At 47.7% G+C, this 27,873-nt stretch overlaps 2 protein-coding genes across 2 annotated transcripts in view; both read left to right on the forward strand.

The window, feature by feature from the left end:
- Sdad1 (SDA1 domain containing 1) overlaps positions 1-27,873 on the forward strand; it is a 162,229-nt gene that overhangs the window by 29,938 nt on the left and 104,418 nt on the right. The gene's annotated exons all lie outside the window — the stretch shown is intronic.
- On the forward strand, positions 7,736-25,094 carry Naaa (N-acylethanolamine acid amidase). The gene is made up of 11 exons (XM_075942863.1): positions 7,736-8,019; positions 8,882-9,046; positions 11,363-11,489; positions 15,868-15,958; positions 18,378-18,454; positions 19,754-19,926; positions 20,038-20,100; positions 20,898-20,964; positions 21,793-21,821; positions 23,756-23,833; positions 24,313-25,094. The coding sequence occupies exons 1-10, from the start codon at positions 7,808-7,810 to the stop codon at positions 23,829-23,831; spliced, it is 1,080 nt and encodes a 359-aa protein (XP_075798978.1). The 5' UTR covers positions 7,736-7,807; the 3' UTR covers positions 23,832-23,833; positions 24,313-25,094.

Raw genomic sequence — 27,873 nt, forward strand, 5'->3', positions numbered from 1 at the left:
GTGGCTTTTGATTATAACTCCAGAGGATCCAATGCCCTACACAAGGGCACCAGGCACACGTGTGGTATGCACACATACATGCAGACAAAACATCCATACATGGAAGAAAAAAGTTAATGTGGTTTTTAAAGTACCATTAATGTGGTTCTTAGGGGGAAAAATGGCTTACAGTTTGCACAGGTCTAAAACAACATAGGCTTTAGCTCAAACCCACTTTGAAATTTTCTTTTTATTTATTTATTATTTATTTATTTATTTATTTTGGTTTTTTTTGAGACAGGGTTTCTCTGTAGCTTTGGAGCCTGTCCTGGAACTAGCTCTTGTAGCCCAGGCTGGTCTCGAACTCATAGAGATCCACCTGCCTCTGCCTCCCAAGTGCTGGGATTAAAAGTGTGTGCCACCACTGCCCAGCTGAGATTTTCATCAAAGAAAATGATCAGAATATGGCAAGAGCCACAGATTTTTCTTTGAACTCTTATCTGAAAACATGCATTGTGGTCATTTCGCTGCAGACAATGTAACATTAAATGGCAAGAATAATACAGCATCTCTAGAACACAGGCAACAACATGCAGTATAGTTAGGAGGAATAGTGATCATTTTCTCCTTGCTCTTATCAAATATCCAGCAAGAAGTGACTTGGGAAGGATTTATTTAGATTCCCAGTTTGAAGGCCACAACTCTGAGAAGGAAGAGGCATGGCATTAGGCCACTCTCTGGTGCTAGTGTGTGGCCGAGACATCTCATTCCAGAAGGCGGGAGAAAAACAAGACTGAAGCCTTAGTGTACAGCAGCTCACGTCCTCCGGCCTCCATTGGCCCCTAAATGTTCTCAGCTCCACAACCGCCAGTGCGGCTGGTGAGTCTGAAGAGCATTTCACGGCCACGCCATCGCAGTTAGACCAGAAAGCAACAGTTGCTACTGGACGGCATTTTAAGCTAAGGTACAAGCTGGATGTTTACCCAGCTGTAATCCTAGTACTGGGCTACATGGACCTTTTCTGAAAACATACACGGGAGGTATACACACACTGGTAATGTGAAAAAAAGTTAAGCTGGGTTTTTTTTGTTTAGTATTTAGTTTTTCAAGACAGCATTTCTTGGTGTAGCCCTGCCTGCCCTGGAACTTACTTTGTAGATCAGGTTAAACTCATGAGCCTCCTGCCCGGCACTTGCCTGAGGTTAAGCTGTTTTTACAGCAGTATATGAGACTATATAAAGTGATGTTAAGGCTTTTATGTATTAATGTCTGAAATTGGAATGTGTTTAAGTTCTTGCATCCTTGTGACAGTCTTAGCATATTGTCCTGTTTGCACATCCAGACTTGGTCTCAAATCTCCAGCTGTCGCCTTTAAGACCACACAGGCACTAACATCCAACCTTGGGGAATGGGGCTTAGTAGCTAGTCAGAAAATACAGAAAAAAAATAATAAAAGGTAAGTTATATTAAGCTGTTGTCATAACAGAGAAAAGTCCAGGGGCCAGGGGGCGGGTGTGTGGTGTGCAGCATATGTAGACCTCTGCCTTCAATTCCCATACTACATGCGGCCTGGCATGGCTGTGCACGCCTGTGATCCCAGCACCTCACAGCAAGCCTGAGAGTTGCGCAGGACACACAAGGCCCAACCTCAAAGTGCTCCAGCATTGAGGACACTTAGCTTGGTGAGTGTTCCAAACTGCATCTCAGTATTCACCTCGGCAGGAAACATACGAGAGCTTAAAGCCTGCATCTTACTGAACTCTTAAATGCTGTAGGTTGCAGGACACGGGTCCACACTCAGCCACTTGCAATCCCAGTGATGGAAAGCGGAGGCTCTGGGCATACTGCTGCAAATTCAAAGCCTGCTTGTTCTGTGTAGCATGTTCCAGGTAGTAGTAGCCCTGCCTCCAAAACAGAATCAACCAAGGTTCTGTGTAAGTGTACACTAATGCACACCCAGTCTTTGAGAAAGTCTCTCACTGAAACTGGAGCTCACAGGCTGGCTAGGCTGACCAGCTTAGTGGGCCCCTGCAATCCGCCTGACTCTCCCTCACCTGCCACCGCAGCTCTGGGGGTACAGGCGGGAACCACCGTGTGTGGGGGAGAGGGGACCGCTGGAGATTTAAACTCAGGTTCTCATCCTTAAACACTGACATCTCCATCCAATCATATGGCAGTTTGAAAACATTAACCCCAAGTGCAAGGAAGCTTTAGCAATATCTTAATTTCAGTTTTTTTTAACATACAAGAGTAGAGATACTTTTTCCCCCTAATTGTACAAAGACTTAAGAGAGTTCTTTAAATGCAAACAGGGTCCTCCTTTAAAAAAAAAAAAAAAAGGATGTCACACTTTAAATGACAGTTCTCCCTTGAGGCACATACAGTACTGGTATTGAAAATAACCACGTGAAAATGGTTGCTGGCTGTGAGCGAGAAGAATGTCTGACAGCTTTTCTGTCTGTCTTAGGCATCCTGATAATTTGCGTGTTAAACATTTATACAAAGCATCCTTGGCCAAACCAGGAACAGCTCTAGTTTCATCTCAGCAAAAGGCTGCTGGGGCGGACTTTCTGTTCCTAAATCAGCATCAAAGGGGCCTTAAAAGGAAATTGGGCCAAGGAGTAAAGCCATAGGGTGAAATAGGAACTCACTGCCCTTCTGGGAAAGGTTGCCAAAGCTGGAGGTAAAGGAATCGCTTGGGAAGCAAGTCAGGAGGAGAGGGTACGCCTCACAACTTCCTGTTTCAAGGCCTCATGAACCTTCCTCTTTTTAAAAGATAGAAAAACATTCTCTGTGACTTTAAATATAGAGCACAATGAAACACCAACTCAGCATTAGTATATTGTGTTAAAGAAGGAGAGTTTGGGAGGCTGGCATGGTGCACATCTGTAATCCCAGCACACAGGGAATGCGGGCGGGAGGAGCAGCCTGGGGCCAGCCTGGCCTCTATACTACATACCAAGCATGTGTCTTAAAGGGAAGAATTTAACTATAGGGAAAAGAGCATTAGAGTGAAATGACATTCTCACCACGACTCCTCCCTCAAGAGAGCTGCTAATCTCAGGGCTGATGCCTGCCATTCCTGTAGCGTGTGTTCATCATGGTGCTGTGAAAAATTTACAGAGTATCAATTTATACTCTTGCAAACTGTGACTCAGCATTGGCTTCTGTGTGTGTTGTATGTGGGGTGTGCACGTGTGTGTGCACATGGAGGCCAGAGGCCGACATCCTTTGTCTTCCTCTTCCCGCGTCTTCTGAGATGGAGTTGCTCTCTCTCTGAACGTGATGATCACAGATTTGGATGAACTGGGAGTGTGATGCAGTTTTGTTCCCTCTCAGCAAGAGGCCATTGGGGCGGACAGGCCTGGGATCCTTCGGCCTCTGCCTCCCCGGCACCGGGCCACAGGCCTGACTTTACACGGACACCGGGACCAGAGCCCGGTCGTCATGCTCAGACAGCAAGTGCTTTTCCAACTGGGTCATCTTCCCCAGGCCCAGCATTAGAGTCTTCATAAACGCATCTTTCATTTTGTTAAATGTTGCACTCTTTATTCAACTGTTCATAATTCATTATTTTCCTGCCTAAAAACAGATGATTCTGTTTAGAGCCTTTTGGGCATCCCTGCAAACACTACAGCCATAGAGAAACGACCGTAGGAAAGATCTGTGTGAGGCGAGAAGAGTCCGGCTCAGCGGCCGGTGCCTGCTTTGAGCATCTAGAGTCTGGCACGGGGCAGCTTTTCCTTTAGGCATTTAAGTGCAGTACAATTTTGGGGGAAAGGTTTGCTGGTGGCAGTTATCTCAACCCCGTGGGCATAGCAAAGCTTATGACACCTTGAGGGCCTAGGGAAGGAGCAGGTGTAGTCTTGGTCATACAGATCTTGTAGAGTTCACCAAGCTACAAAGAGCATGTGACATCTCCCTTAAGGATGGGTTCTGTTGTCTGAGAAACAAAGCTAAAAATAAAGGCCTAGGGAGAGAGAGTCTGGGGTAAACATAATCCTTTAGGGATTCAGATGTGGCTTGGCCCTACAGATAGCAAAGGTCACCACCGGGCTGTTAACTGCATACACTCCCAGATGTCTAGGTGAAGATGGTATACATCCTTTCTGTTGAGGACAAGTTTGTATGCTTCACGTCCCTGGTTTCCCTGGGGTTTATCTGTGAGCGAAGAGGCCTCATGGTCTCTGCAGAACCATGAGTGATAAACATGTTTAAATGTTCTTATAACTTTCCTTTTCTTTATCCAAACTAGATAATGGACAAGTCTTTGCTAGAAATGGAATTGCTAGGCTGGAAGGTCAGTGGTTCCTTGATCTTGGATAATGCTACATTGCCTAGTAGCCCCGCCCACAAGAGTTCTTTTACTACAGCCATATCAACTCAATGTTACTAGACTTAAAAACTGTTGGCTTTTACCTGTGAAGTGATTAGCTGTTTTACTATGCAGTTCAGTGGGTCCTGGAGAGGGGAGATAGATTGTCATTCAGTTTGGTTTTCTTTTTCTTTGTTTGTTTGATTGGTTTGTTGTTGTTGTTGTTGTTATTTTTTTCGAGACAGGGTTTCTCTATGTAACAGCCTTGGCTGTCCTGCAACTCACTTTGTAGACCAGGCTGGCTACAGACTCACAGAGATCTGTCTGCCTCAGTCTCCCTAGTGCTAAGATTAAAGGTGTGTGCCACCACCACCAAGCTTGGTTTTCTTTTTAGTGCTTTTAACCATTTTCTATCTCTAATTACTTTAAGCTCTCTTTTTTAAAGATGTAATTTTGTTTATGTATGTGTGAGCATATATGATCACATGTGTGTGAATGTGTCTAAGTAGGCCAGAAGGTGTCAGACCCTTTGGCCCTGGAGTTAGAGGCGTTCATGAGCTGCCCAGCACAGTTGCTGAGATCAAACTCTGACTTCATAATACAGCAGCAAGCACCCTTTGTAGTAATAAGAGAGGTGGGCTGCATCCCCGGCTCCCGCAGCACAGCTAGCTTATGCCCCGAAATAATTACACGGAAACTGTATTCTTTTAAACACTGCCTGGCCCATTAGTTTCAGCCTCTTATTGGCTAGCTCTTACATATTGATCTAACCCATTTCTAATAATCTGTGTAGCCCACGAGGTGGCTTACCAGGGAAGATCTTAACCTTCGGCTGTCTGGAGTGGGAGAATCATGGCGACTGCCTTGAATCTGCTTCTTTCTCCCAGCATTCTGTTCTGTTTACTCCACCTACCTAATTTTCTGTCCTATCAGGCCAAGCAGTTTTCTTTATTAGTTAACCAATGAAAGCAACTGATAAGATACAAGACCCACCTCCATCAACCCTTAGCCCCTGACACATTTTGTCATTTATTTACAGTGCAAATATCTCCACAGATAGGACATGGTATATAAACCAAATTCCTATATAAAGTTTGGACCTGGGGGTTTTCAAAACCATTCCCAAATCCGTTCTTCCTGGGGCTTCTCTCTCACCAAACATTTTACTATGAGCAAGAAGAAACCAGGTGGCAACTTCAGTAAGAGAACCTACTTCGTTGGTGTGCTGGCTGGTTTTATGTCAATTTGACACTAGCCAGAGTCATTGGAGAGGAGGGAACCTCAGTTGAGAAACTGCCTCCATTAGGCAAGCCTGTAGGTCATTTTCTTAGTGATTGATGTGGGAGGGGCCAGTGCTGTGGAATAATCGTTCTGTATACTATGAATATGTATTCTCATTGGTTAATAAAAAGCTGGCAGGCTGGTAGCCAGGCAGGAGATAGAGGAAACTGAGAACTCTGGGAAGAAGAAGGTGGAGTCAGAGGGAGCAGGACCTGTAGAAAATGAGTTAACAAGCCACAAGCCATGTGACAGAGGATAAATAAGAAATAGGGGCTGATTTAAGTGTAAGAGTTAGCTAGTAACAAGCTTGAGCTATTGGCTGAGCATTTATAAATAATATTAAGCCTCTGACAGGGAACGTCTGTCTATAGCCCAGCCCTTTGTGGGTGGTGCCATTCCCTAGGCTGATGGTCCTGGCTTCTGTAAGAAAGCAGGTTGAGCAAACCATGAGGGAAAAGCCAGTAAGCAGCACTCCTCCATGGCCTGTGCCTCAGTCCTGCCTCCAGGATCCTGCCCCGTTTGAGTTCCTGTCCTGACTTCCATCAGTAATGGACTATGATATTGAGGTGTAGGTTGAATAAACCCTTTCCTCCCCAGCTTGCTTGGTGTTTCGTCACAGCAATAGTGACCTGACTTGGAAGCAGTGTTCTCTGCAGGGCTATAGAGAACAGTACCGTTCAGTATCCTGTCCTATGTGACTCTTCTCTTGGAAGTTGCTGCTTCATCTTTCCTTCAAAAACAGACTTCTGGGGCTGGAGAGATGGCTCGGAGGTTAAGAACATTGCCTGCTCTTCCAAAGGTCCTGAGTTCAATTCCCAGCAACCACATGGTGGCTCACAACCATCTGTAATGGAGTCTGGTGCCCTCTTCTGGCCTGCAGGCATATACACAGACAGAATACTGTATACATAATAAATAAATAAATAAATAAATAAACAAACAAATGCATATTATAAAAAAAAAAGAACAGACTTCTGCTTTTTTGAACCCCACACAGTGATTGGTGGGGAGGGGCCCTGACATCGTTGTGGGTCCCTGAGCCTGGCAGCTTCCCTCCAGAAACTAGATTCCAGTTGCTTGTCCGATCTGAGTTGGGCTTTATCTAACGCAGAAGAGCCATGACTTCTGTATGAAGCTGAGGAATGGCTCCTGGTGCTTGCTGTTATGCTATAGGTGGGGCATTTGCTTCGGAACAATGAAACACGACCTAGAGAGACCAAAGGATTTCAGCTTAGTGGCATACAGGCCACAAACGTAGACAAATCAGAGGTAGTGATGGGCCCTACTGGAGGACGGGGTAAGAAAGGATGGCAGTGGTGGCCGAGAAATGGCTTAGAGGTTACCTGTTTGATTTCCAGTACCCACATGGCAGCTCACAACTCTACAATTCCAGTTCCAAGGGAACTCTAACCCTTCTGGCCTTCTTGGACACTAGGCACATGAGGTGCTCAGAAATACATGCAAGCAAAACTACATATACATAAAATAATAAAGACCATATTTTTTAATGATAAAGGGATGGGAACACCTGAACAAAATAAACTAAGTTTCTCGTGCACGTTTGACTATTTGATTATAGGCAACTCTGCTATATAATAAAAATGTTCTGGTCTTACTAAGATGACTTTACAAATTCAGTCTCCTGGATATTGGAGGAGTCTAGGGAGCTTCAGGTTGGAGGTTTGCTAAGGTAGGCAGGCTTTGGCTTCAAACACCCTAACAGAGCAAGGCAGAGGCTCCTCGGTCTGTGACCCTGGCAGGTGATTTCCTTCCAGGCTCCACCACTAGTAAAATGTGAGTTAATAGTTGTCATTTGACTTGTGTTGATAAATGAGAGTCAGCAAAAATAATAACACACACATGGTTACATTTGTAGCCTTTTGAGAATTTTGCATAGACGTTCTGCCCTTCAGAGTTTTAAAATGAGCAACTGTAGAGTAAGGAGACAACAACGCCTTTTTACCACAGTAGGGAGGGGATTAACGCCCGGGACCAGCACAGCTCACACTCTTAGCCCACAGAGGTGGTATGCGGCCTCAAGCTGTGAGTGAGAAGCTGGTTTGATCCCACTGGGGCAGGAGGCGGGTGTCACTGCTTGGGTTCCTGGCGAGGGGTGGAGTGACCTAGGCCAGGCCCCGCCTTCAGTGCTAGCACCGCCCCGATGCCACCCCCTTCACTTCCCGGACCGGGTAAAGGCTCCATGGTAGGGTGCTGGCCTCAGGAGCCCGAGCCATGGGGACCCGAGCCACCGGGGCTGCGGGCTATGGAGCATACCTAGCGCTGGCTCTGCTGCTGCTGCCGGGGCCCTGGCTGTCGGCTGGCGTCCCCGGAGCTCCGCCACTCTTCAACGTCAGTCTGGACACGGCCCCGGAGCGGCGCTGGCTGCCGATGCTGCAGCACTATGACCCGGACTTCGTGCGCGCCGCGGTGGCGGAGGTCATCGGGTGAGCGCGGGACAGGTCCGGCGAACTTGCAGCCGGACTCTGCTCCTCCTTCCCCTCGGTGCTACATCCCAGTCCTCCCTCCGTAGCACCGTGCAGCGCCCAGCGGGTGGCTGACACTGCGAGGCGGGTTAGGCTGTCAAGTTCGGTGTCTCCGGTGGCGCGCCCGCCTTCCAGACGTTTTCCGGGTTGGGGCGACGCACAAGCTATCAGTCACCCAGCCGGCTAAACTGCGGAGCACGGCATGCAGCCCACGAGCCTCTCCTTCCCTGATTAACCTGTCCGCCCTTCCTCTCCATGGTGCCTGGCCCTGGAGATGGAAGTGAATTCTCTTATCATTGGGTGTTTTCTCAGCCCTTATAATTTTCATTTTGGAAGTCTTGCTGGGAGTTTGTTTGACCCTGCTCCAATGAGTATATGGACAACACAAAGTGAACTTGGTGTGTTTTTTTTTTGGGGGGGGGCATAAGGGCTTGGTGGGTTTTTTGGGGGGATAGGGGGCATAAGGGCCGGCGGATGGACCCGGGAGGAATGGGAAGCAAGTGTGATCGGGATGCGTTGTATGAAATTCCCAAATAATTAATAAAAATATGTTGAGAGAAAAAATTAAATCTTGCAGTAGCATAAACTGGCCTTACTTGTAATCCCTCGGTCTCAGCCTCCTGAGTAGCTGGGATTTCGGCCCTGCACTAACGCTCGTGTTTATTCCCCCCGGTTTGGACTCTGGTTTGGAGCAGCTGCAGCAGCGCGCATTGTTTCAGTTCTGGGAAAATCTAGACTAGCATTCCTCCCTCCTAGTCCACGCACGCTTGCACCCTCCGTGCTTTGAGCAGGAGAAACGAGCTTCGTGCTTTGTCGTCTCTAGCGACAGGGTTCCCCAGTGGGTACTCGAGATGATCGGAGAGGTGGTGTCGAAGGTGGAGAGCTTCCTGCCCCAGCCCTTCACCGACGAGATCCGCGGCATGTGCAACTTCCTCAACCTCAGCCTGGCCGAGGGCATCTTGGTCAACCTGGCCTATGAGGCTTCCGCGTAAGTGCCCCATGCTAGGGTGGATTAAAGTCAACCAACTGTCACCTGTTGGGGATGGTCACCCACGATGAGTGGGAGGAGGTGTGTTTGGTGTGAGATGAAACAGGACAGTCCCTGCCGTTTGGAAACCACCTTGCGTCTGAGTCCCTGGGGAAATCTGAGCAGCACGCGCCTGGCAGGTGGACCTCCGGGAGGAAGCAGCTGCTCTACCCAAAACTTAGTTTTATATTGTCATCAGTCTAGGGGGCCTCCCACTGTCCACACTGCTCAAGGCTGTGACTGTGGATAAGAGTGCCTGTAGCGGCGGGAGCAGACCTGAATTCCCTCTGTGCGCGTAACCCAGTCATCCGGGTGGGGAAAGAGGAGAGGATCATGGGAACTTGCTGCTTCAAGTTCAGTGGGAGAACCTGTCTGAAAAGTAAAGTGGAGAGTTTGGTGTGACCACCTGAGTGCGATCCCTGAGACGGGGTAGAAGGAGAGAGCTGGCTAATGTTGCCTGTCCCCTGGCCTCCAGAAGGGCGCCATGGCGCGCGTACTCTCCCCTCTCCTACACAGATAAAAACAAGATGGAATCAGAGGAAGATCCCGGCACTCCACACTTACATTTCCTACCCTGCCTGGACGTCCTGTTAGGTGCTTATAGCTTGGGGCTGCCTTAAGATGAAGGAGGCAGAGGCAGGAAGATCTCTGGGTTCATGAACCGTCTGGTTTACAGAGCTAGTTGAGGACAGACAGGGACTCAGAAAAACCCTGTTTCTCTCAAAAATGAATAAGTAAAATAAGATTTAAAAAATAAGATGAGTGAAGGTTAGTTTGTGGAGTAACAAACTATTCTACAGCAATTTTCCAACCTCAGAAGAGCAGGGTCCCTCAGCGTTCTAACTGCCTACCTTTCCAGGAGAAGACATCTGTGGACTCCAGCCTGCTAAACTCAAGTGCCTTTCAAAGCGAACTAAGTTCATTTTGCCCTGTGTCTCAAATTAAGACGTTTATTAAATTGCCTAACTTTCTTTGTAAGTCCCCCTCAGGTTCAGGTAGGAAGTGTGCTGCTCTTGCTTCTGAAGGCTGGCTATGTGAGAACAGCAACCGTTTGCTAAGTGTGGCTACTGAATCTTCATGGCCTCAGTCTGCCTAGGAGCACAGCCCTGGGGAGGGGGCGGTGGCATTTTCTGGTCTGTGATGTGGAAACCAAGCCTCAGAGGGAACACTTGCCTGCTCTCTGGTGGCTATGAGTCCCAAGGCAACCCAGAGTACCTCTCCCGAAGCAGAGGCGTGTCCTTTTCCTCTGTGCTTCTGCAGATGGGGTCACTTTGGAAAGACTTGCACACCAGGAATGGTGGTGCGTACTCCTTTAATCCCGGCGTTTGGAAAGCAGGGGCAGGAGGATCTCTGTGAATTTGAGGCCAGTCTGGTCTAGATTGCTGAGTTTCAGGACATGCCCAAAAAAGACTTGGCAGTCACCTTGCCGCCGTTTAGAAAACATCAATTTTGAGAACACCTCTGCAGACTTTAGGCACTCACCATGTTACCTGGGTCCTCAACTATATGCAGCCCTTTGGGCTCAAGATCAGAAACCTTAGGAGTCAAAACTTCACTAATCTTTTTTCTTTAAACAAACCAAGTAGTGAGATAATACTTGTTTTCTCTTAATTATAAAAGTATCATTGAACCATTACAAAAAATAAGTAGTGCCAAAAAGTTTATTAAAAAGATTTTTAAATCCACTCATTTATTTATTTGTATGTTTTGTGACGGGGTTGCCCTGTCTCACCTGGAACTGTCTATGTACAACAGGCCAGCCTCAAACTCACAGAGACCTACCTGCCTCAGCTTCCCAAGTTTTAGGATTAAAGACTTCTGTCACTATACCCTCCCTGGAGGTCCTTGTAATTTAGTGTGTGTGTGTGTGTGTGTGTGTGTGTGTGTGTGTGTGTGTGTGCTCTAACAATGCAAAATAAGAAGAGGGCAGCTTGGGCTAGCTTTGAATACCATGTTAATAGGTAACGTACCAGCAAGCGGAGCTCAGAGGCCTAGCTGTGCCTTGCATACTCACAGGACGTGGGGGAACATGAAACTCTGATCTGGTACATCTGTAGCAGCATTGCATGGGCCCACAGCAGGGTCTGGATGTGTTATGTCCAGTTGTATTTTCCAGCCAGAATTGTAGTTCCATATCCTTGTACAAGAACATATTATAGCATTTGTGTCAACAGTAAGGAAGAAAGCCTGATGCTTTGGGGGATTTGTTTTAAAAACAGGAATCTCGCTCTCTGTTCCTATTGTCTTCATTCATGTTGGAATTTTCCCTTTGCTCAGATTCTGCACCAGTATTGTGGCCCAAGACTCCCAAGGCCACATTTACCACGGCCGGAACCTGGACTACCCTTTTGGAAATGTCTTGCGAAAGCTGACGGCGGATGTGCAGTTCCTAAAGAACGGACAGGTACAGCCATGCGTACAACATGCAGAGATCAGGGGCAGGTACAGCCATGCGTACAACATGCAGAGATCAGGGGCGGGTACAGCCATGCATACAGCATGCAGAGATCAGGGGCGGGTACAGCCATGCGTACAACATGCAGAGATCAGGGGCAGGTACAGCCATGCGTACAACATGCAGAGATCAGGGGCGGGTACAGCCATGCATACAGCATGCAGAGATCAGGGGCAGGTATAGCCATGCATACAGCATGCAGAGATCCGGGGCAGGTATAGCCATGCATACAGCATGCAGAGATCCGGGGCAGGTACAGCCATGCGCAAAACATGCAGAGATCCGGGACAGGTACAGCCCTGCGTACAGCATTCAGAGATCAGGGGCGGGTACAGCCATGCGCACAAGATGCAGAGGTCAGCAGAGTTTCTGACCAGGATAGGAGCCATTTGCAGGGCCCTTCTCCCTGTAAGAGCCAGACACCCGGATGGGGACGTAGGCTCAGTGGATCTTAAGGCGCAGGGTCTGGATCCTCAAGGCCATGCAAAGCTGAACTCAGTAGCAGGTGTCTGTGATTCCCAATGCTCATGAGAGAGAGGCCAGCTGGCCTGGCATAGACTGTGGTGAGCAAGAGACTCTGCTTCAGGGAAGGTGGAAGGCAAGGATTGACACCCAAAATTGAAGTTCTCCTCTAACCTCCATACATGCACCATATGGAGGCATTTTCTCAGCTGGGTTCCCTCCTTTCAGGTGACTCTAGCTTGTGTCAGATTCTCCAGCCATGGGGGACTGATCGGCCGTGCAAAGGTTGTGTACTATCTGCACCTTCCCTTGCTCCCCCTGTTCAGGTGACTTCTGGAATCAGGGAGGGCTGCACAGTGCTGAGGGACACCCATCTTTAAGGTGGGGTGGTCCTGGCTTTGCCTTGCGCCTTTGTCACTTATGGCCACTGAGAATTGCTCAATCCTGTTCTGCAGGCTCCAGCTCAGAGGCATTAGCATTTGCTTCTCTGAAGTAGCTGTTATGACTAAATGAAGTCCTCAGGGTAAAGCAGATTGTAGGTCTAGATAAACAGTAGCTAAATCCTGGAGCTACAGAAATGACTTAGTGGTTAAGAGCACCGTCTGCTCTTACACAGGGCCTGGCTTCAGTTCCCAGCACCTACGTGTCCCCTGAAAACCATCCACAATTCCTGCTCCAGGGGACTTGTTGCCCTCTTTTGACCTTCGAGGCACCAGGCACTCATGTGGTGCATATAACCTAATATTCACTCTTGTCTCATTAGTGGAAACATCTAGAGAGTAAAGTAGATTAATCAATATTGGTTGAATATAAAGCATGTACTAGCCAGGTGTGTAACTGGAGGTTTCTCTCCCTCCCGCCGGTTCTTGAATAACCACTCTGAGCCTTTATATTAATTACAAACTGTTTAGCCTGTTATCTCAAGTCTTTCACAGTTAAGTCACCCAAGTTATTTTCACATTTTTCAGATGGAGCAAATTTGAGTAACCCAGTGAACAAGGTTATCAGTACAAAATTAAGTTTGGTTTGGTTCTGTTATTTCGAGACAGGGTTTTCTCTGTGTAACCCTGGCTGTCCTGAAACTCGCGATGTAGACCCGACTGGCCTTGAACTCCCTTGTGCTAGGCGTTGGTGTTGGGATTAAAGGCATGCACCACCATACCTAGCTTTAATATTAAGTTTTAAAAAGAAAAATACTACTCTAGGCCTATTTAATTTCTCAAAATATAAAAATATTGGCTAGCCATTCTAAACAGTACAAACTGTGCGCTCTTCGAGATGCTTCTGGATGTTTCCAGTAAACAAAGCCCCAAGATCTTTGCTGGTGGTGTCTTGCGACCACTGTAGCTTGTGACTTGGTTTACGCTGAGTGCAGTGTTAAATGGAAGCTGGATGTAGGGTGGCTTCTCAAGCATCTGAGCTTTAGTCTGGTTGCTCTTGGTGAGTCGTTGCTGCTGTGAGCCACAAGCATTGTACAGTAAAATTACAGCTGGCAGATCTACAGACAGATCCTCAAGAGTGTGGTCTGGTGGAGAACCCGATTTGCAGACCTCCTGGAATACTAGTCTTTTGGATAGTCGCTGTCAGTTCTGTAGAAACCTTGTGAGGTCGTGGCTCTTCTCCCTTCCATAATGGGATTCATCCCGAAATAGCCCAGCTGTGTAGAAATTGTTCTTTAAACCTGGCTTTTCCTGTACTGGCAACTGGATGACTTTACCCACACCGTGGGGCCCTGGTGTGAAAGCATTCACTCAGTCAAACCTTTATTCTCCTTGCAAATCTACATAAAGCTGGTCCCCCACAAGTCTCCTTATTGACAGGGCTTGTTGACAAGAAAGGAGCTCTCAGCAGGAGGCACTGAACGGGAGAGACAGCGTGTCTGCTCTTACTGATAAACAGGTCAGGGTGACCCTGAATTCTCTAACAGCCAACTCAGAAGAGTATAACCAGCCTTTTCTCTACCCTAACAAGTTATTAATATTCTGTACTTACCTTCATCTTTCATTTGACAGAAGGTCTTAGTCTAGGAAATTACCTGTTTGTACCTTTACCCCTAAAATATACAGGAAGAACCCCTTGGGATGCTAAACCAGCCCCAGAGAAAGAAATTCCTTCTCACCTGGGACCCAGTGGATACAGCACCCTGATACTTAGCCCAGTGGGGAGGAACAAGCTCCACCCCAATTGTTAACCATAAGAAATGCATGTTTGGGATTATTGTTATTTATCAGAAAATAGTTAACAATGTCTATGTCGGTATAGACACTGGAAACCTTGGGTGGGAGAACAGCGAGGAACATCAAAGAGAAACGTCTAGGGGAACATCAGGAGAGCATCAGAGAGAGCATAGAAAGAATTTAAAAAGAATAAAATGATAAAAAACTTTTGTGAGCTAATTTAGTTTATTTACTCTCAGACCTTGTTAGTCAGGTTTCTACCTCTATAGCAATCCTTCTGGATCCTGAGAGCTTTAGTGGGGGCTTAACCCCAACCTCAATACGTTCTGGTTGTTCCCCTGACTCCACAGACCTTATAAACATAGAGCATCTCTTGTCATGAACTTCAAACACGTTTCCAGTTAAACCCCACTTGCTGCTTTCAGAATGGAAGTCTTCTGGGTGAATAATTGTGTTTCGCAGACACACAGAAATCAGTTAGGCTGACATCTGCCGGTTCAGACGCAGATCTTTAAGTGTCTTAGTAGTTGTCTGACTTAGCAGTCGGTCTGGTAACTACCATGACTCCTGCAGACTGACACCATGGGTGTTGTAAATCGTCCGCCACCAGTCACTCACGCCCAAGTATCAGCAAGGTCCTTGGATAGAACCGCAGGCACCATTACTTCACGCCTTACCAAGCATTCTCTAAAAAGCAATTTGGAGAGCAGGGTGTGGTGGTGCTCTCCCAGCGTTTGGGAGGCTGAGGCAAGGGATCTCTGAGTTCAAGGCCAGTCTGGTCTTCAGAGCAAGTTCCAGGACAGCCAGGGCTGCACAGAGAAACCCTGTCTCTAAAAACAAAACAAAAAAACAAAACAAAAAAGCAGTGTGGACGCAGGAGAAATGGTTCAGTGGTTAACAGCACTGGTTGCTCTTCCAAAGGTCCTGAGTTTAATTCCCAGGTGGTTACAAGATGGCTCACCACCATCTGTAATGAGATCTGGTGCCCTCTTCTGGCCTGCAGGTGTACATGCAAGCAGAACACTATACAAAATAAACAAATAAATCTTTTTTTTAAAAAAAAAAAAAAAAAAGAGGCGTGGGGGGCCAGAGAGATGGCTCAGTGGTTAAGAGCATTGCCTGCTCTTCCAAAGGTCCTGAGTTCAATTCCCAGCAACCACATGGTGGCTTACAACCATCTGTAATAAGGTCTGGTGCCCATTTCTGGCCTGCAGACATACACACAGACAGAACACTGTATACATAATACATAAATAAATATTAAAATAAATAAATAAATAAATAAAAAAGAGGTGTGGTTCTAGTTAGAAGCTAGGGAAAGGAAGGCTGTACCCACCCCCATCTGTTTCACTAGCTGTTTGTGGACCCCTCTCCCAACCAGGTAAAGAGCACCTGTTCCAGAATGCTGTCTGAGTCTCATTCTGTTATGTTGAAATCTCTAAGGGAAAAAAAAATCTAGGAAGCTGGGTATGGTGGCACATACTTTTAATCCCAGAACTCAGGAGGCAGAGGCGAGTAGATCTCTGTGAGTCTGAGGCTATCCTGGTCTACATAGCAAGTTCCAGGCCAGCCAGGACTACACAGTGAGGTACTCTATCAAACAAAATGCAGGAAAGTGTAGGGGAATTAAGCGATTTCGATTTGCTTCCTGCCGGGTGGCAAATGATGCTCTGTTTTCTTGATTTCAGGTCGTGTTCACGGGGACTACTTTTGTTGGCTATGTAGGATTGTGGACAGGGCAACGTCCACACAAGTTTACAGTGTCTGGTGATGAACGAGGTGATTAAAACAAACTCAGGAGCATTTTAAAGCAAACCCTTGTTGAGGCCTTCTATCTGCTTCCTTCACTCTCAACCAACAGAATGTGTGGAGGGAGACTTCCAGAACCAAGGACTTCTTCCTGTGAGACGGGCAGTGGCCACAGGCGGTGCCGAGGAGGGAGGGTGTAGGTTGTCCCTAGGGTCAAGGGCTAGGGAAAGCCTGACCCAAGTGACCCTAGTCCGGGTCTGCAGAGGCAAGGGGAAGATCATTTCTGTGGTCTGACGGCAACAGCAAAGATGGTGGGTATCATGAAATGAACAGTCAGGGTAGATACAGCAATAGCTGTTACTATTGGTGTAGTCCAGAAATGGCATAGTCTATCACAGCAGGGCGTAAGGACACTGGAGAGGCAGAGGAAACTGTACCCGTGTGCAGGGCTGTGAGGAGGGGCTGGGTTTTAAGCAGAATAAATGCCATAGGAGAGTTTCAGACCAAAGAGTGAACAGGTTTGTTCTCTCTCTCTCTCTCTCTCTCTCTCTCTCTCTCTCTCTCTCTCTCTCTCTGTCTCTGTCTCTCTGTCTCTCTCTCTCTGTGTCTCTCTCTCTCTCTCTCTCTCTCTCTCTCTCTCTCTCTCTCTCTCTCTCACACACACACACACACACACACACACATTTGAAACAGTAGGATCTTTGTTATAAGCGTCCTGAATGCTGGGCTTGCAGAAGTACCATGATCGTAGCTCTGATTTATGCTTTGACCTTCTTTGGCTGCTAGGTAGAGATTGAACTGTTGTTGGGTTAAGAAAGAGTCAGAGGAACACTAAGGGGCTATTGAACTCATCCACTGGTCCACGACCCTGTCCACAGGCAACCTTTGTGAAGCTCTTGGATTTGACATGCATATGCTCATTTTCTCACCGACACAGGCAGGGCTGACCGCAGGGACCATACATGAGGCAGGGTTGGAAACTGAGGCTACAAATTGAAATGATAGCTGTGGGAGGAAGCGGTGCTTCTCGGACTGACCTCCTGGGACCTGCACCAGTCGTTCTGTTTGCTGACAGCTCCATGTCATTGCCCAAACCTCATGGAGACATTGTTTGCTTCCATAATATGTGGGAAACCCAGGGAGAGACGACCTCTTGCCTCTGTCCCCAGGGGCTCGAAGCTAAGGAAGAGCAGAGAATCCACATGGCATTCCTCGTCTGATGACCTGGGTGACATTGTGCTGTTATTGCCTCATTTGGATGGGTTTATTCATGTGTATGTGGTTTTGTTTGTTTGTTTGGTTGGTTGTGTGTGTGTGTGTGTTTGTTTTGTTTTTTGAGACAGGGTTTCCCTGTGAAGGCCAGGCTGTTCTGGAACTCAACTCTGTAGACCAGGCTGGCCTCAAACAAAGAGATTCACCTGCCTCTGCCTCACAAGTGCTGGGATTAAAGGTGTGCACTGCCACCACCTGGTCCAGTATTCAGCTTTTTATACCTGTGTATTTATTCAATATTTTCTCAAATACCAGTCATGACTGAATCTGAATCTTAAATCCAAACCACAGCATGACAATGTTAAATGTTTTTTGTATGTGTGTGATGTGTACAAATTTCTACAAATGCATATCTTTATTTAACAAGCTTTGATTCCATCTTATGAATTAAGATGTTTGTTAAACGGATTATTGGAATGTCAGCAATTTAAAATAACTGAGTTAGTCTGTAACATACAAAACTGATGAAATGCGCTCATATTTAAACTTATTAAAGATACACCAGAAAGACAAAGTTTGCCACTTCCTTCCTAAAATTTGTTGAGCAGCTTCCCTGGAAAGGAACAGAATTTAATTTTGCCTGAGATAATTATTGGTAGAATGAGTTTATCTAACATAATCGCTATTGAATCTGGTACAAAAGATTCTGTTTTCAAAACCTGAGGGAAGCTGGGCATGGTGGCATACACCTGTATCCCAACGCTCTGGAGGCTGAGGCAGAGGAGTAGCAGGTTGGAAGTCTGCCTTGGGCTGCATAGGAAGCTCCTGCCTCAAAATATAAAAAGATAAATAAAAGAGAAAAAGGAAAAAGAGAGATCAGTGAACATTTGCATGTTTTTGTTGATTACTGTATGTATATGTACACGCAGTTGGTATAGATGTTTTGTGATTGGCTGACTCTCAGGCTTAGGGCCAGTGAGATGACTCAGCAGGGAAGGGCACCTGCTGTCAAGTCCTAGGATCTGAGTTTGATTCCCCAGGGCCCACATAGTGGAAGGAGAGAACCGGCTCCTGCAGCTGCCCTGTGACTCTCATGCTGCGGCGCACACACCTAAACACACCATCAGAATAAAAATGGAAATAAACGTAATAAAGAACTTTTGAAACTAAAAATTATTTTCTAAAATGTGAATGGTGCTCGGACCCTACAATGATTGATGCTTCTCTACACCTGCAGATAAAGGCTGGTGGTGGGAGAATGTGATCGCCGCGATTTCTCTGGGACACTCTCCGATCAGCTGGCTTATCCGCAAAGTGAGTACTGACGTTGCGTCCACCTCCCCCAGGCTCGTCTAAACAGAGGGACCATATTGCAGGGCTCTGTGTCCTTTAATAAGACGGATGTTCTTCCCCAAGAAGAATAAGCTATGTAAACATTAACAATAAGGCTGGATGCAACTAACGGTGACACGGGCAGATTTTAATCAGTAATGTACTATTGCAACAGAGACAAGAATGGGGGTTGAACTGAGCTCAGCTCTGGTTTGTACAAGGGGGGCTGGCTGCTTTAAAGGAAGAATGGAGGGTAAGGAAGAGGGTGAATGGGGATTTAGAAGGTTCAGAGAGGACACACATGAAATAAATGTAAAAAAAAAACACTGTAAAAATATCTCATCTTTCCAGCAATATGAACAAGGCCTTGTCGGGGCCTTGAGGCTAATTGCCATGCGATAGAACCTTTGGGGACCCCAACTTTTGAATTGTCCTTTCGGTGACTCCTTTCCTATCCCCGTACTTCTGTGTGCTATGGTAGGACGGGAGCTGTGAGATGTCTTTCTCTCAGAAGGGGACAAGAGTGATTGTGAGGGTGGCGGGGATGGGGGGTCCCTAGGGCAGGGTGTTCTTAGCTGGTGAACTTAGCAAAGGAGCACAGATGGAAGCGGGGAGCTGGGCAGTGATGCTCTTCACTGTGCGTGCCTCAGACCTGCGCCTGACTCCACAGACTTGGTCTGGCTCCTCGTCCTGATACCACACACCACCTCTCTGTCCCAAGTCTTTGACCTGAAACTCAGCCCCACACCCACCCCACACCCTGTAGCTTCCATCACAGTGTGAGTCCTGCTTGTCCCCCGGTTCTTGACTCTTGTGCCCAAAGTGAGGATGCGTTCCTTGTTGTGGCTTCCATCATTATTTTACCATGGCACCCTTGCCTGGTCACGTCTCTGTGCTCTTGGAGGATTTGTCGAGAGCAAGTACGAGGCCCTGGCCCCCCTCCGACATGTCATCTACTGCAGAGCGGTGACCAAGAAGTGGCCTTGGGGAGAACAAAGGAATGGGGAGAAATGGCCAAAAATCACGCCCCCTAAGTCTGAGGGAGCCAACTCTAGAACTAGATGACAGCTCTGTCCTGCTGTGGGCTCTCTGCTGAAGCTGAGGGGTTTGTTGGTGCTGTTTGTTTGCCTCCCAGGATCCCCGGGGTCTACAGGGTATGGTCAGGAGTTCCAGGTTACAGCCATGGCTTAGCCCCGGAGGCTGTACTTTGGAATGTGTGCCCTGCCATGTGGGCCTCTCCTTGGGATGCCGTAGCCAATACCGGTTTGTCCTTCTGTTCAGACCCTGAGTGACTCAGAAGACTTCGAAGCAGCTGTTTTGACTCTGGCTAAGACGCCCCTCATTGCTGATGTGTACTACATTGTTGGGGGTACCTCACCCCGGGAGGGAGTAGTCATCACCCGGGACAGAGGTGGCCCAGCGGACATTTGGCCTCTTGACCCTTTGAGTGGAGCGTGAGTAGAATTACAGTCTCATCATCAAATCTCGTTTGCTGGAGTGGGGGTTATTTTTAATAATTCTTCTAAATGCCCCCTGGATAAGGTGAACTGCACACTCTATTGCAGGTGGTTCCGAGTTGAGACAAATTATGATCACTGGAAGCCTGTACCCAAGAGGGATGACCGAAGGTAGACTTTTTGTTCTTGTCTTGTTCCGTGTCATTGAGACAGAGTCTCACTCTGTAGCCCAGGCTAGCATGGAACTGCCTTTAAGCCTGGACTAGCCTCAAATTCAGAGTAATCCTCTTGCCTCAGCCTCTGGGTACTGCGATTAGAGGCTTGAGCCTCCCTACCCAGCCCTGAAGATAGACTTCCAATATTCTCTCATGGTTAGGGAATGGTCCCCTTCCTACACCAAGGACCTGCCTACATCTCCTTCCAGAAAATACGCCCTGACCCCTCACCAGGACCTGGATGGGTAGAGGGTATGGAAGAGGACAGTGGGGAGGACCTCTTGGTAGCTGGTGGGGACTGGAAGGGTGGGTTGGCCCTGGCCTCAGGGTCAAGGAGCCCTGGATCTCATCATGAACCCTACCAATGACTCTATGAGGCCCAGGAAAGAGACTAGGAAAGGCTGGATAATGGCCACTGCTAACAGGCTTTCTTTGGAAGGAAGTCATTGCCCTGCTCTTTTTACTGTGGAAACACTGTGAGTCATTGGGTAACAGGAAGTAGTATATCTCACTAATCTCTGTTGTCCCACGTGCTTGGTGATATTGATTGCTGCAGCAATTGGTCCAGGTTCCCTGAGCACACGGGATGAGTGGGGTTTAGCTGAACGAATCAGATGAAGCGGGAAAGAAGGTTGGGAACCAGAATCTATTTGAAGGAGACTGGGCCTTGCTCTGGGCCTCTCTAAATGGCATCTGATGAGGGTCAGGGTTTCCCTGAGGCACCTGGTGACCTTTGACCTGTTGTCCTTACAGAACACCAGCTATCAAAGCCCTAAATGCCACCGGGCAAGCACACATCAACCTGGAGACCCTTTTCCAGGTAACTCTGTCTCCTTGCTTACCTTCTCTAGGATGTTGCTGTCCTAAGAGCGCAAAAAAGGTCTCTGAATTCAAGAAAAATGTTGCAGTAAAAGTTGAAGACATTTTAAAAGCCACTTTATATTTTCTGAGTTTGGGTCTGTATAGGTTAGAGTATCTGTCTTCATCTAAGCTTCTCGTCATAGTAGAAGAAATGAGCACAGTTATATGTTTGCTGTTTAAAAGAGAAAGAACAGGAGCCAGAGAGATGGCCCAGTGGTTAAGAGCACTGGCTGCTCTTCCAGAGGATCCAGTTTCAAGTCCCAGCACCCCCATGGCAGCTCACAGCTCCATGGACTCTAAGGATGCTAATGCCCTCACACAGGCACGCAGGCAGGCAAAACACCGAAACACATGAAATAAAAATAAACAAATTGAAAAAGAGAGCGAGCAAGAATTTAAAAATCTACAACAATCACCCTGAGATACACTGGAATGTTAAGCGGTTATATTCTTTTTTATAAACACTTATTTAGTATGTGTGTGTGTGTGTTTGTGTGTGTATGAGTGTGTGTGTGTGTGTGTGTGTGTGAGTGTGTGTGTGTGTGTGTGTGAGAGAGAGAGAGTGTGTACATGAGTGTGTGTGCTCAGAGGACAACTTCTGGGAGTTGATTTTCTCCTTCTACCATGTGGGTTCCAGGCACTGAACTCAGGTCATCAGCTTGGCAGGCAGCTCCTTTACTTGCTCAGCCCTCTCGCCAGGCACGTGGTTACAGTCTCCTTGTACGTACCCTGCACGTGTGTCTTCTACCTTTTACTGTTTTCCTAATATGATGTTTTTCCTGTGCAGGTTTTATCTGTGTTTCCTGTTTATAACAAGTAAGTTGCATGTTCAGCACATCTCATTGTCCTCCAGGAAAAATGTTCCTGTGACCAGGTGTTTCAGAGCAGAAGCTCCTGCACCAAGTGCCTCTAAAAGCGAGCTCAGCTGCCTGCCCTGATATGCCAGTTAGAGAGATGAGGAAGAAAACAAAGAAAGGCATGCTGGGAGTAAAGGGGTCAGTGAGTTCGAACTCATCTTGAGGGGGCTGGCAGGTGCTTAGGTTTTAAACAGAAGGATTGGGGAGCCAGGCGGTGGTGGCACACGCCTTTAATCCCAGCACTCAGAAGGCAGAAGCAGGCGGATCTCTGTGAGTTTGAGGTTCACTTGGTCTGCAAAGCGAGTTCCAGTACAGGCTTCAAAGCTTCACAAAGAAACCCTGTCTCGAAAAAAACAAAACAAAAAAGAAGAAGAGGCTGCTGCTGCTGCTGCTGCTGCTGCTGCTGCTGCTGCTGCTGCTGCTGCTGATGATGATGATGATGATTGGGGGAAGAGTCAAGAGTAGCTCCTCCTGGTGAGGCCGTGGACTGGCTGATCCCTGTTCCATTCTGGTTTTGCAGAGGGCTCTGAAGAAGTCCCCACCTCTTAAGAGGATGGGCTGGTTCTCAGAAGACATGGGGGTGTCCTGTAAGGCTGTGCTGTTCCTGGAACCCCAGTTGACGCAGGTTTAGGATAATGACTGGGGACATTTAAGTGCATTTGGGGGAACTGGAACAGGGCAGGGTAAAAACAGTCGGTAAGATGCGTCCATGAATCTTAAGCCTGGACTCGGGTTGGTGTAGTTAGCAGCACCAGTCTCTATTTAGGCACCCCTACTAACATGGGGTGTTCAGAGTGACAGACTCACACGCCCGTGTGCAGAGGGGAGCAGTGATCCAACGAGACAGATATAAAATGAAGGCGGGGTGCCCGGCTTTAGCCCTCTCTGTTACCATGTGCGCCCAGAGAGGAGTCAGCTCTCTTCTAAGAGCTTCTTACGTCCTCACGCACACCCTCGTTTCCCAGGGATCCTTGCTCCCGGAGGCAGCAGTGAGCCAAGCCAAGTCTCAGGGGATACATAATCTAGTTCAGGGGGAGGGGCAGGTACACATGTTACAACCAGGTGAGAAATTCAAGAAAAACAAAGCCATCAGCAGGATGGGGTGACCTGGATGAGGCTGTCTCTCAGTCCGCAGGGGGACAGTCTTCATGAGTTCATGAGCTCCCTGATAGACCTGGCTTTTGCCAGATTCCAGTTTCTGCTACCCATTCACGCTCTTCCTTCTGCTGAACACTCACTGTCCGTGCTTCTTTTTCTTTATTTTTTTTTTCCTAGACAGGGTTTCTCTGTGTAGCCCTGGCTCTCCTGGAACTTGCTCTGTAGACCAGGCTGGCCTCGAACTCAGAGGTCCACCTGCCTCTGCCTGCCTCCCAAGTGCTGGGATTAAAGGTGTGCGCCACCACCGCCAGGCAATTGCATTTCTCTTCTTATGTATTTATTCTTTTGATTTTTAAAAATATAGTTTGACGTTATGATTGCTGGCTTTATTATTATCTCTCCCCTTTTAACCTGTGCTCTTGACAGCCGCAGCCTGAGCTAGGGTTTCTCTGGCCTGGAGCCTGTGATTTTATCCGCATGCTCTCCTAAGGGGAGGACACAGGATGCCCCTAGTGTGCTCTGAGGAGTAGCTGTACAGAAGTTGGGGGTCCCTTTCACCATGACAGCAAAGAACAGGGGTAGCCGCCCAAGTCACCACCACAGCCTGAGCTCTGAGGAATCAGAATTTGAAAGTCCATCTCGGCTTTGGGGGTGTTTGAAAATAGGCAGAAGAAAACACTTAGACTCCTCTACTTACATTTTTAACATGCTGCCTCTGCATTCTTACCAAGAGATGGGGCGGGGAACCATAGGGGGAAGCTGATGCACGCATAAGAAAGGGTCCTGTTATTTCAGCTTCACAATCTACACCACGGTGATGAGCGCTGCCCAGCCTGACAAGTACATGACCAGGATCCGGAACCCAAGCTGAAGGTGAACAGTGTGCCGTGCTGGGCTGGGAGGGATTTGATGATCCGTTAGATCTGTTACTGCTTTGTGGGGGGAGGGGGGGGACAGTGCTTCTCACAGACGATGGTGACCTCCCTAAGACTTAAAAGTACATAATACTTTCGGGTAAGTATTTAGCATATGATGGTCAATCATTAGATATTTTTAGCTATTTGTATTTTATGTATGAGTGCTCTGCAGGCCAGAAGGTTCCAGTGAGCCCAAGGGTGGAGGACAGACATAAGGGACATAAAGGGACAGGAGTTCCTTCGTGCTGTCCCTGAACTCGACCTTCTGAACAGCACCTGCTGTCTGGACCCTGGGCTACTGCTCAGGTCTCTGGATTATTAAAACCTGGCCTGATAGTTTGGTCAGCCTTTTAGCATGGGAATGCAAATCTTAAAAATTACATTTTTCAAAAATTTTTGTTTGAATTAAATGTATGTAATTTTTCTTCCTGCCAGGTGATTATTGTCAAAAGGCCACATCTCAAAGGCTAGGACAGAGAGAAATGGTGTACTCTTTCATGAGCAGTGTGGCCTCCTCCCTCGTTCAGCTTTTCTGCCTTGTGGATGTGAGGGCATCTCTGGGCACGCATCTGGAGACGTGGACAGCAGCCCATTGTCTTGCATCCTTCCCACGTCCTGGTCCCCTTAATATTCCTTAACAGCCCACGCTGACTTCAGCAACTCATATAACCAGGGTCAGAGGTCAGGGTGTGTCTGGCTGGAACAACTCAGATACCTGGTGTTGGGGTCAGGGTGTATCTGGCTGGCCTCAGTTTCCCGTGATTCTGTGTTTCTGCTTCTGCCTTTCTGCGGAAGGTGTGACAGGGCATAACGACTGTCATGGTTGGGCTGGTGGACAAGCCCGGGGAAAAGTCTCTCCTGAGGCTGGGTGCAGCTCTTGACAGTTTGCCTAACAAGGGCGAAGCCCTGGGTTCCAGCCATAGCACCACAGAATAAAGGAACAAATAAGTTTCTCTGGAAAGTGGAGAAGTGTAGTTTGACTCTAGTCTGTTTAAAAGTGTGTTCATTTTGATTTCATATTTCCAAATAGCACCCCCCACACACATTTCTTATATAGGTCTACTGTATTTTTATGCGAACTTCATTTTTTAAAAAAACTACTTTCTTACTACTTTTGAAAATTATATAAAACCAAGTGATTTCTTGTCATTGTTTGTCGTTTGTTACTAAAATGTCAAAAGATGTTGTCAGGGAAAATAAAAGCTTGTAGACATCGAGTGTTGTGTTCTACCCTCTTTCCCTGAAATCTCTCGCTCCCGTTTTTAAATATGACTTATTATTTTGTATTTCCTAGTGAGTGTAGGAAAGGGAATTAAGTATAGATTTCTCTGTAAATATTCATGGGAGACTTAATACCTATTTAATATACTCAGGCATCTTGGATTTGCTGAAGAATGATCTGGGAATGTAGATTAACAGTCATCTCGTCTCAGCCTCATCTTGAGGGGATTGGTCCCTGGGAAAGGCAGGAACAACACACAGAGGCCCACGTACACGCATGCGTGCACACACACACAGGCCCACATGCACGCATGCGTGCACACACACACACACACAGGCCCACGTACACGCATGCGTGTGCAGACACACAGGCCCACGTGCACGCATGTGTGCACACACACAGGCCCACATGCACGCATGTGTGCAGACACACAGACCCACGTACACGCATGCGTGTGCAGACACACAGGCCCACATGCGTGTGCACACACACAGACCCACGTACACGCATGCGTGCACACACACACAGGCCCATGTGTACGCATGCGTGCACGCACACACACATGCACGCGAGACTCGTGTGGAGCAGCTGGCATGCTGCAGTCACGTGACCTCTGCGGGGTCACCGTTCTGTTTCTGGGTTAAGGAGCTCAGGCATTCAGGGCTGGCTTGGGGAACGTACCTCCTAATCCACAAGAGTAAGAGGATCTAGGACGGGTGTGTGTGTATCCCACCCAGAGTGACACGTCACACCCTGCAGACTTGCCTCCTGTCCCCAGGCCTCACTTGACCCAGGTTGCTGGCCCAGAGCTTAAAGGTGGATATTGCGAATGTCACTCAGCACTTACAATGCACTGCCAGGCTTGTGAGTGTCACCCTGCCCTCCGAGAAGACAACACCAGACAAAGGTGCTGTCCTATCTGTTAAATCTACAGCCAGTTCCACCCAGCAGCCCTGGAGATGAGATGACCAGACATATGGGTTAGGTGCCTGCCTCCTCAGGCCTGGCAGCTAAGCACCGAGAAGGTAAGGGGGAGCTTCCTGGCCTGTGGGAGAGAAATGGATAAGACATGAGCCCAACAAATGAAGGTAACGTGGGAGGGAAAAGGTTTCATTGTGGACAGAAGCACAGCTCGTATCCACCTCCCCCAGCAGCCTCAAGAGTTTCCTGTCCCCTACAGCCTCCATCCAGGATGCGTGGCTCCAATGAAGGAATGTTCAGGGAGCCAGTGTGAAGCAGGGTTGGAGACTAAGTGAAGACATTTCTGGCAGATATTAAGCACAGAGGTTAATGGAGAGAGGCACTCGGGGAAGCAGTGAGACACCCAAGGATGCCTGTGGCCTGTCAGCTTAGGTCCCTTTACAGTGGGTTTACATACAAGCTTAGTGGTTTTCAAGTGTCTTCTCTAAGGCTTGCTAAGAATACCCCCCCCACACACACACACATGCACACCACTTATTTTTAAAAAAAACACTTTAGATTTATTTTGTATGTATAATAGTTTTGCCTACACGTATGTATGTGCAAAATGTGCATGCCTAGTGCCCATGAATATCAGAAAAGGGCATTGGGTTTCCTGAAACCGGAGCTATGGATGGTTGCCAGCTGCCATGTAGGTGCTGGGAACTGAAAGAGCCATAAGGGCTCTAAACCACTGAGCTGTCTCTCCAATCCCCAACACTCTCTCTCTCTCTCTCTCTCTCTCTCTCTCTCTCTCTCTCTCTCTCTCTCACACACACACACACACACACACACACACACACACACACACACACTGCCCAGAGTGTAGCACATTTTCCTTAGTGAACAGGCTGTAAGGCGGGTCTGTAAAACGCACCGTTCAGGGATAGGAAAGAGCAGGGTGTATTCAGTCTTCTATGTTCCTTGATTCTTTTTTTTTTAAAAAATATTTCTTATGGTTTATTTAACTTTATTTTATGTGTGTTGATGTGAAGGTGTCAGATCCCCTGGAACTGGATCTTCAGACAGTTGTGAGCTGCCATGAGGGTGCTGGGAATTGAACCCGGGACCTCTGGAAGGGTAGTCAGTGCTCTTAACTGCTGAGCCATCTCTCCAGCCCCTGTCCCTTGATTCTTACATAAGCAGTTCACTTACCCGTGGCCTGGGTAGGAATTCATGCATCATTCCAGCCCTAAGTAGGCATAGCTTGTTTGTTGCCTCCAACGCCTCTGTGTGATGTCTGTGGGAAGCATGGACTGCCTCACTAAGCAACCTTGACTTCACCAAAGATGCTTGAAGTTTCCCGTGTGCGTGCATGTGTGTGTGCCAGGGTGTGTATGAGCATGTGTGTGTTCCTAGGGACCTGTGTGCATGCCTGGGTATGCCTGGGCATGTGTGTGCATGTATGTGTGTGCCTGGGTGTGTGTATGCATGTGTGTGTGCGCCTGGGGCTGTGCACGCTTGCGTATGAATTCGAATCCCAAACCTCTCCTCTTCTACTCTGTAGTTTAATCATTGGGAATTTTTTTTTTTTGATTTTTCGAGACAGGGTTTCTCTGTAGCTTTTGGTTCCTGTCCTGGAACTAGCTCTTGTAGACCAGGCTGGCCTCGAACTCACAGAGATCCGCCTGCCTCTGCCTCCCGAGTGCTGGGATTAAAGGCGTGCACCACCACCGCCCGGCCATTGGGAAATATTTTGATCAATGAGGATAAAAATGGTAGTGTTAAGAGCATCTAAGAAGTCAGGCATGGGTGGTACAGACCTGTAATCCCAGCGATTCGGGAGACTGAAACAAGAGAGGCACAAATTTGAG

The sequence above is a fragment of the Microtus pennsylvanicus genome, chromosome 12 (assembly GCF_037038515.1).
Source record: "Microtus pennsylvanicus isolate mMicPen1 chromosome 12, mMicPen1.hap1, whole genome shotgun sequence".
Taxonomy (NCBI): Eukaryota; Metazoa; Chordata; class Mammalia; order Rodentia; family Cricetidae; genus Microtus; species Microtus pennsylvanicus.

Excerpts from the sequence above, each read along its gene's own strand:
- Naaa (XM_075942863.1), top strand. The coding sequence starts at position 7,808 with ATGGGGACCCGAGCCACCGGGGCTGCGGGCTATGGAGCATACCTAGCG. Across the intron at positions 19,927-20,037 it reads CTTGACCCTTTGAGTGGAGC|GTGGTTCCGAGTTGAGACAA; the intron begins GTGAGTAGAATT and ends ACTCTATTGCAG. Across the intron at positions 20,101-20,897 it reads CCCAAGAGGGATGACCGAAG|AACACCAGCTATCAAAGCCC; the intron begins GTAGACTTTTTG and ends TTGTCCTTACAG.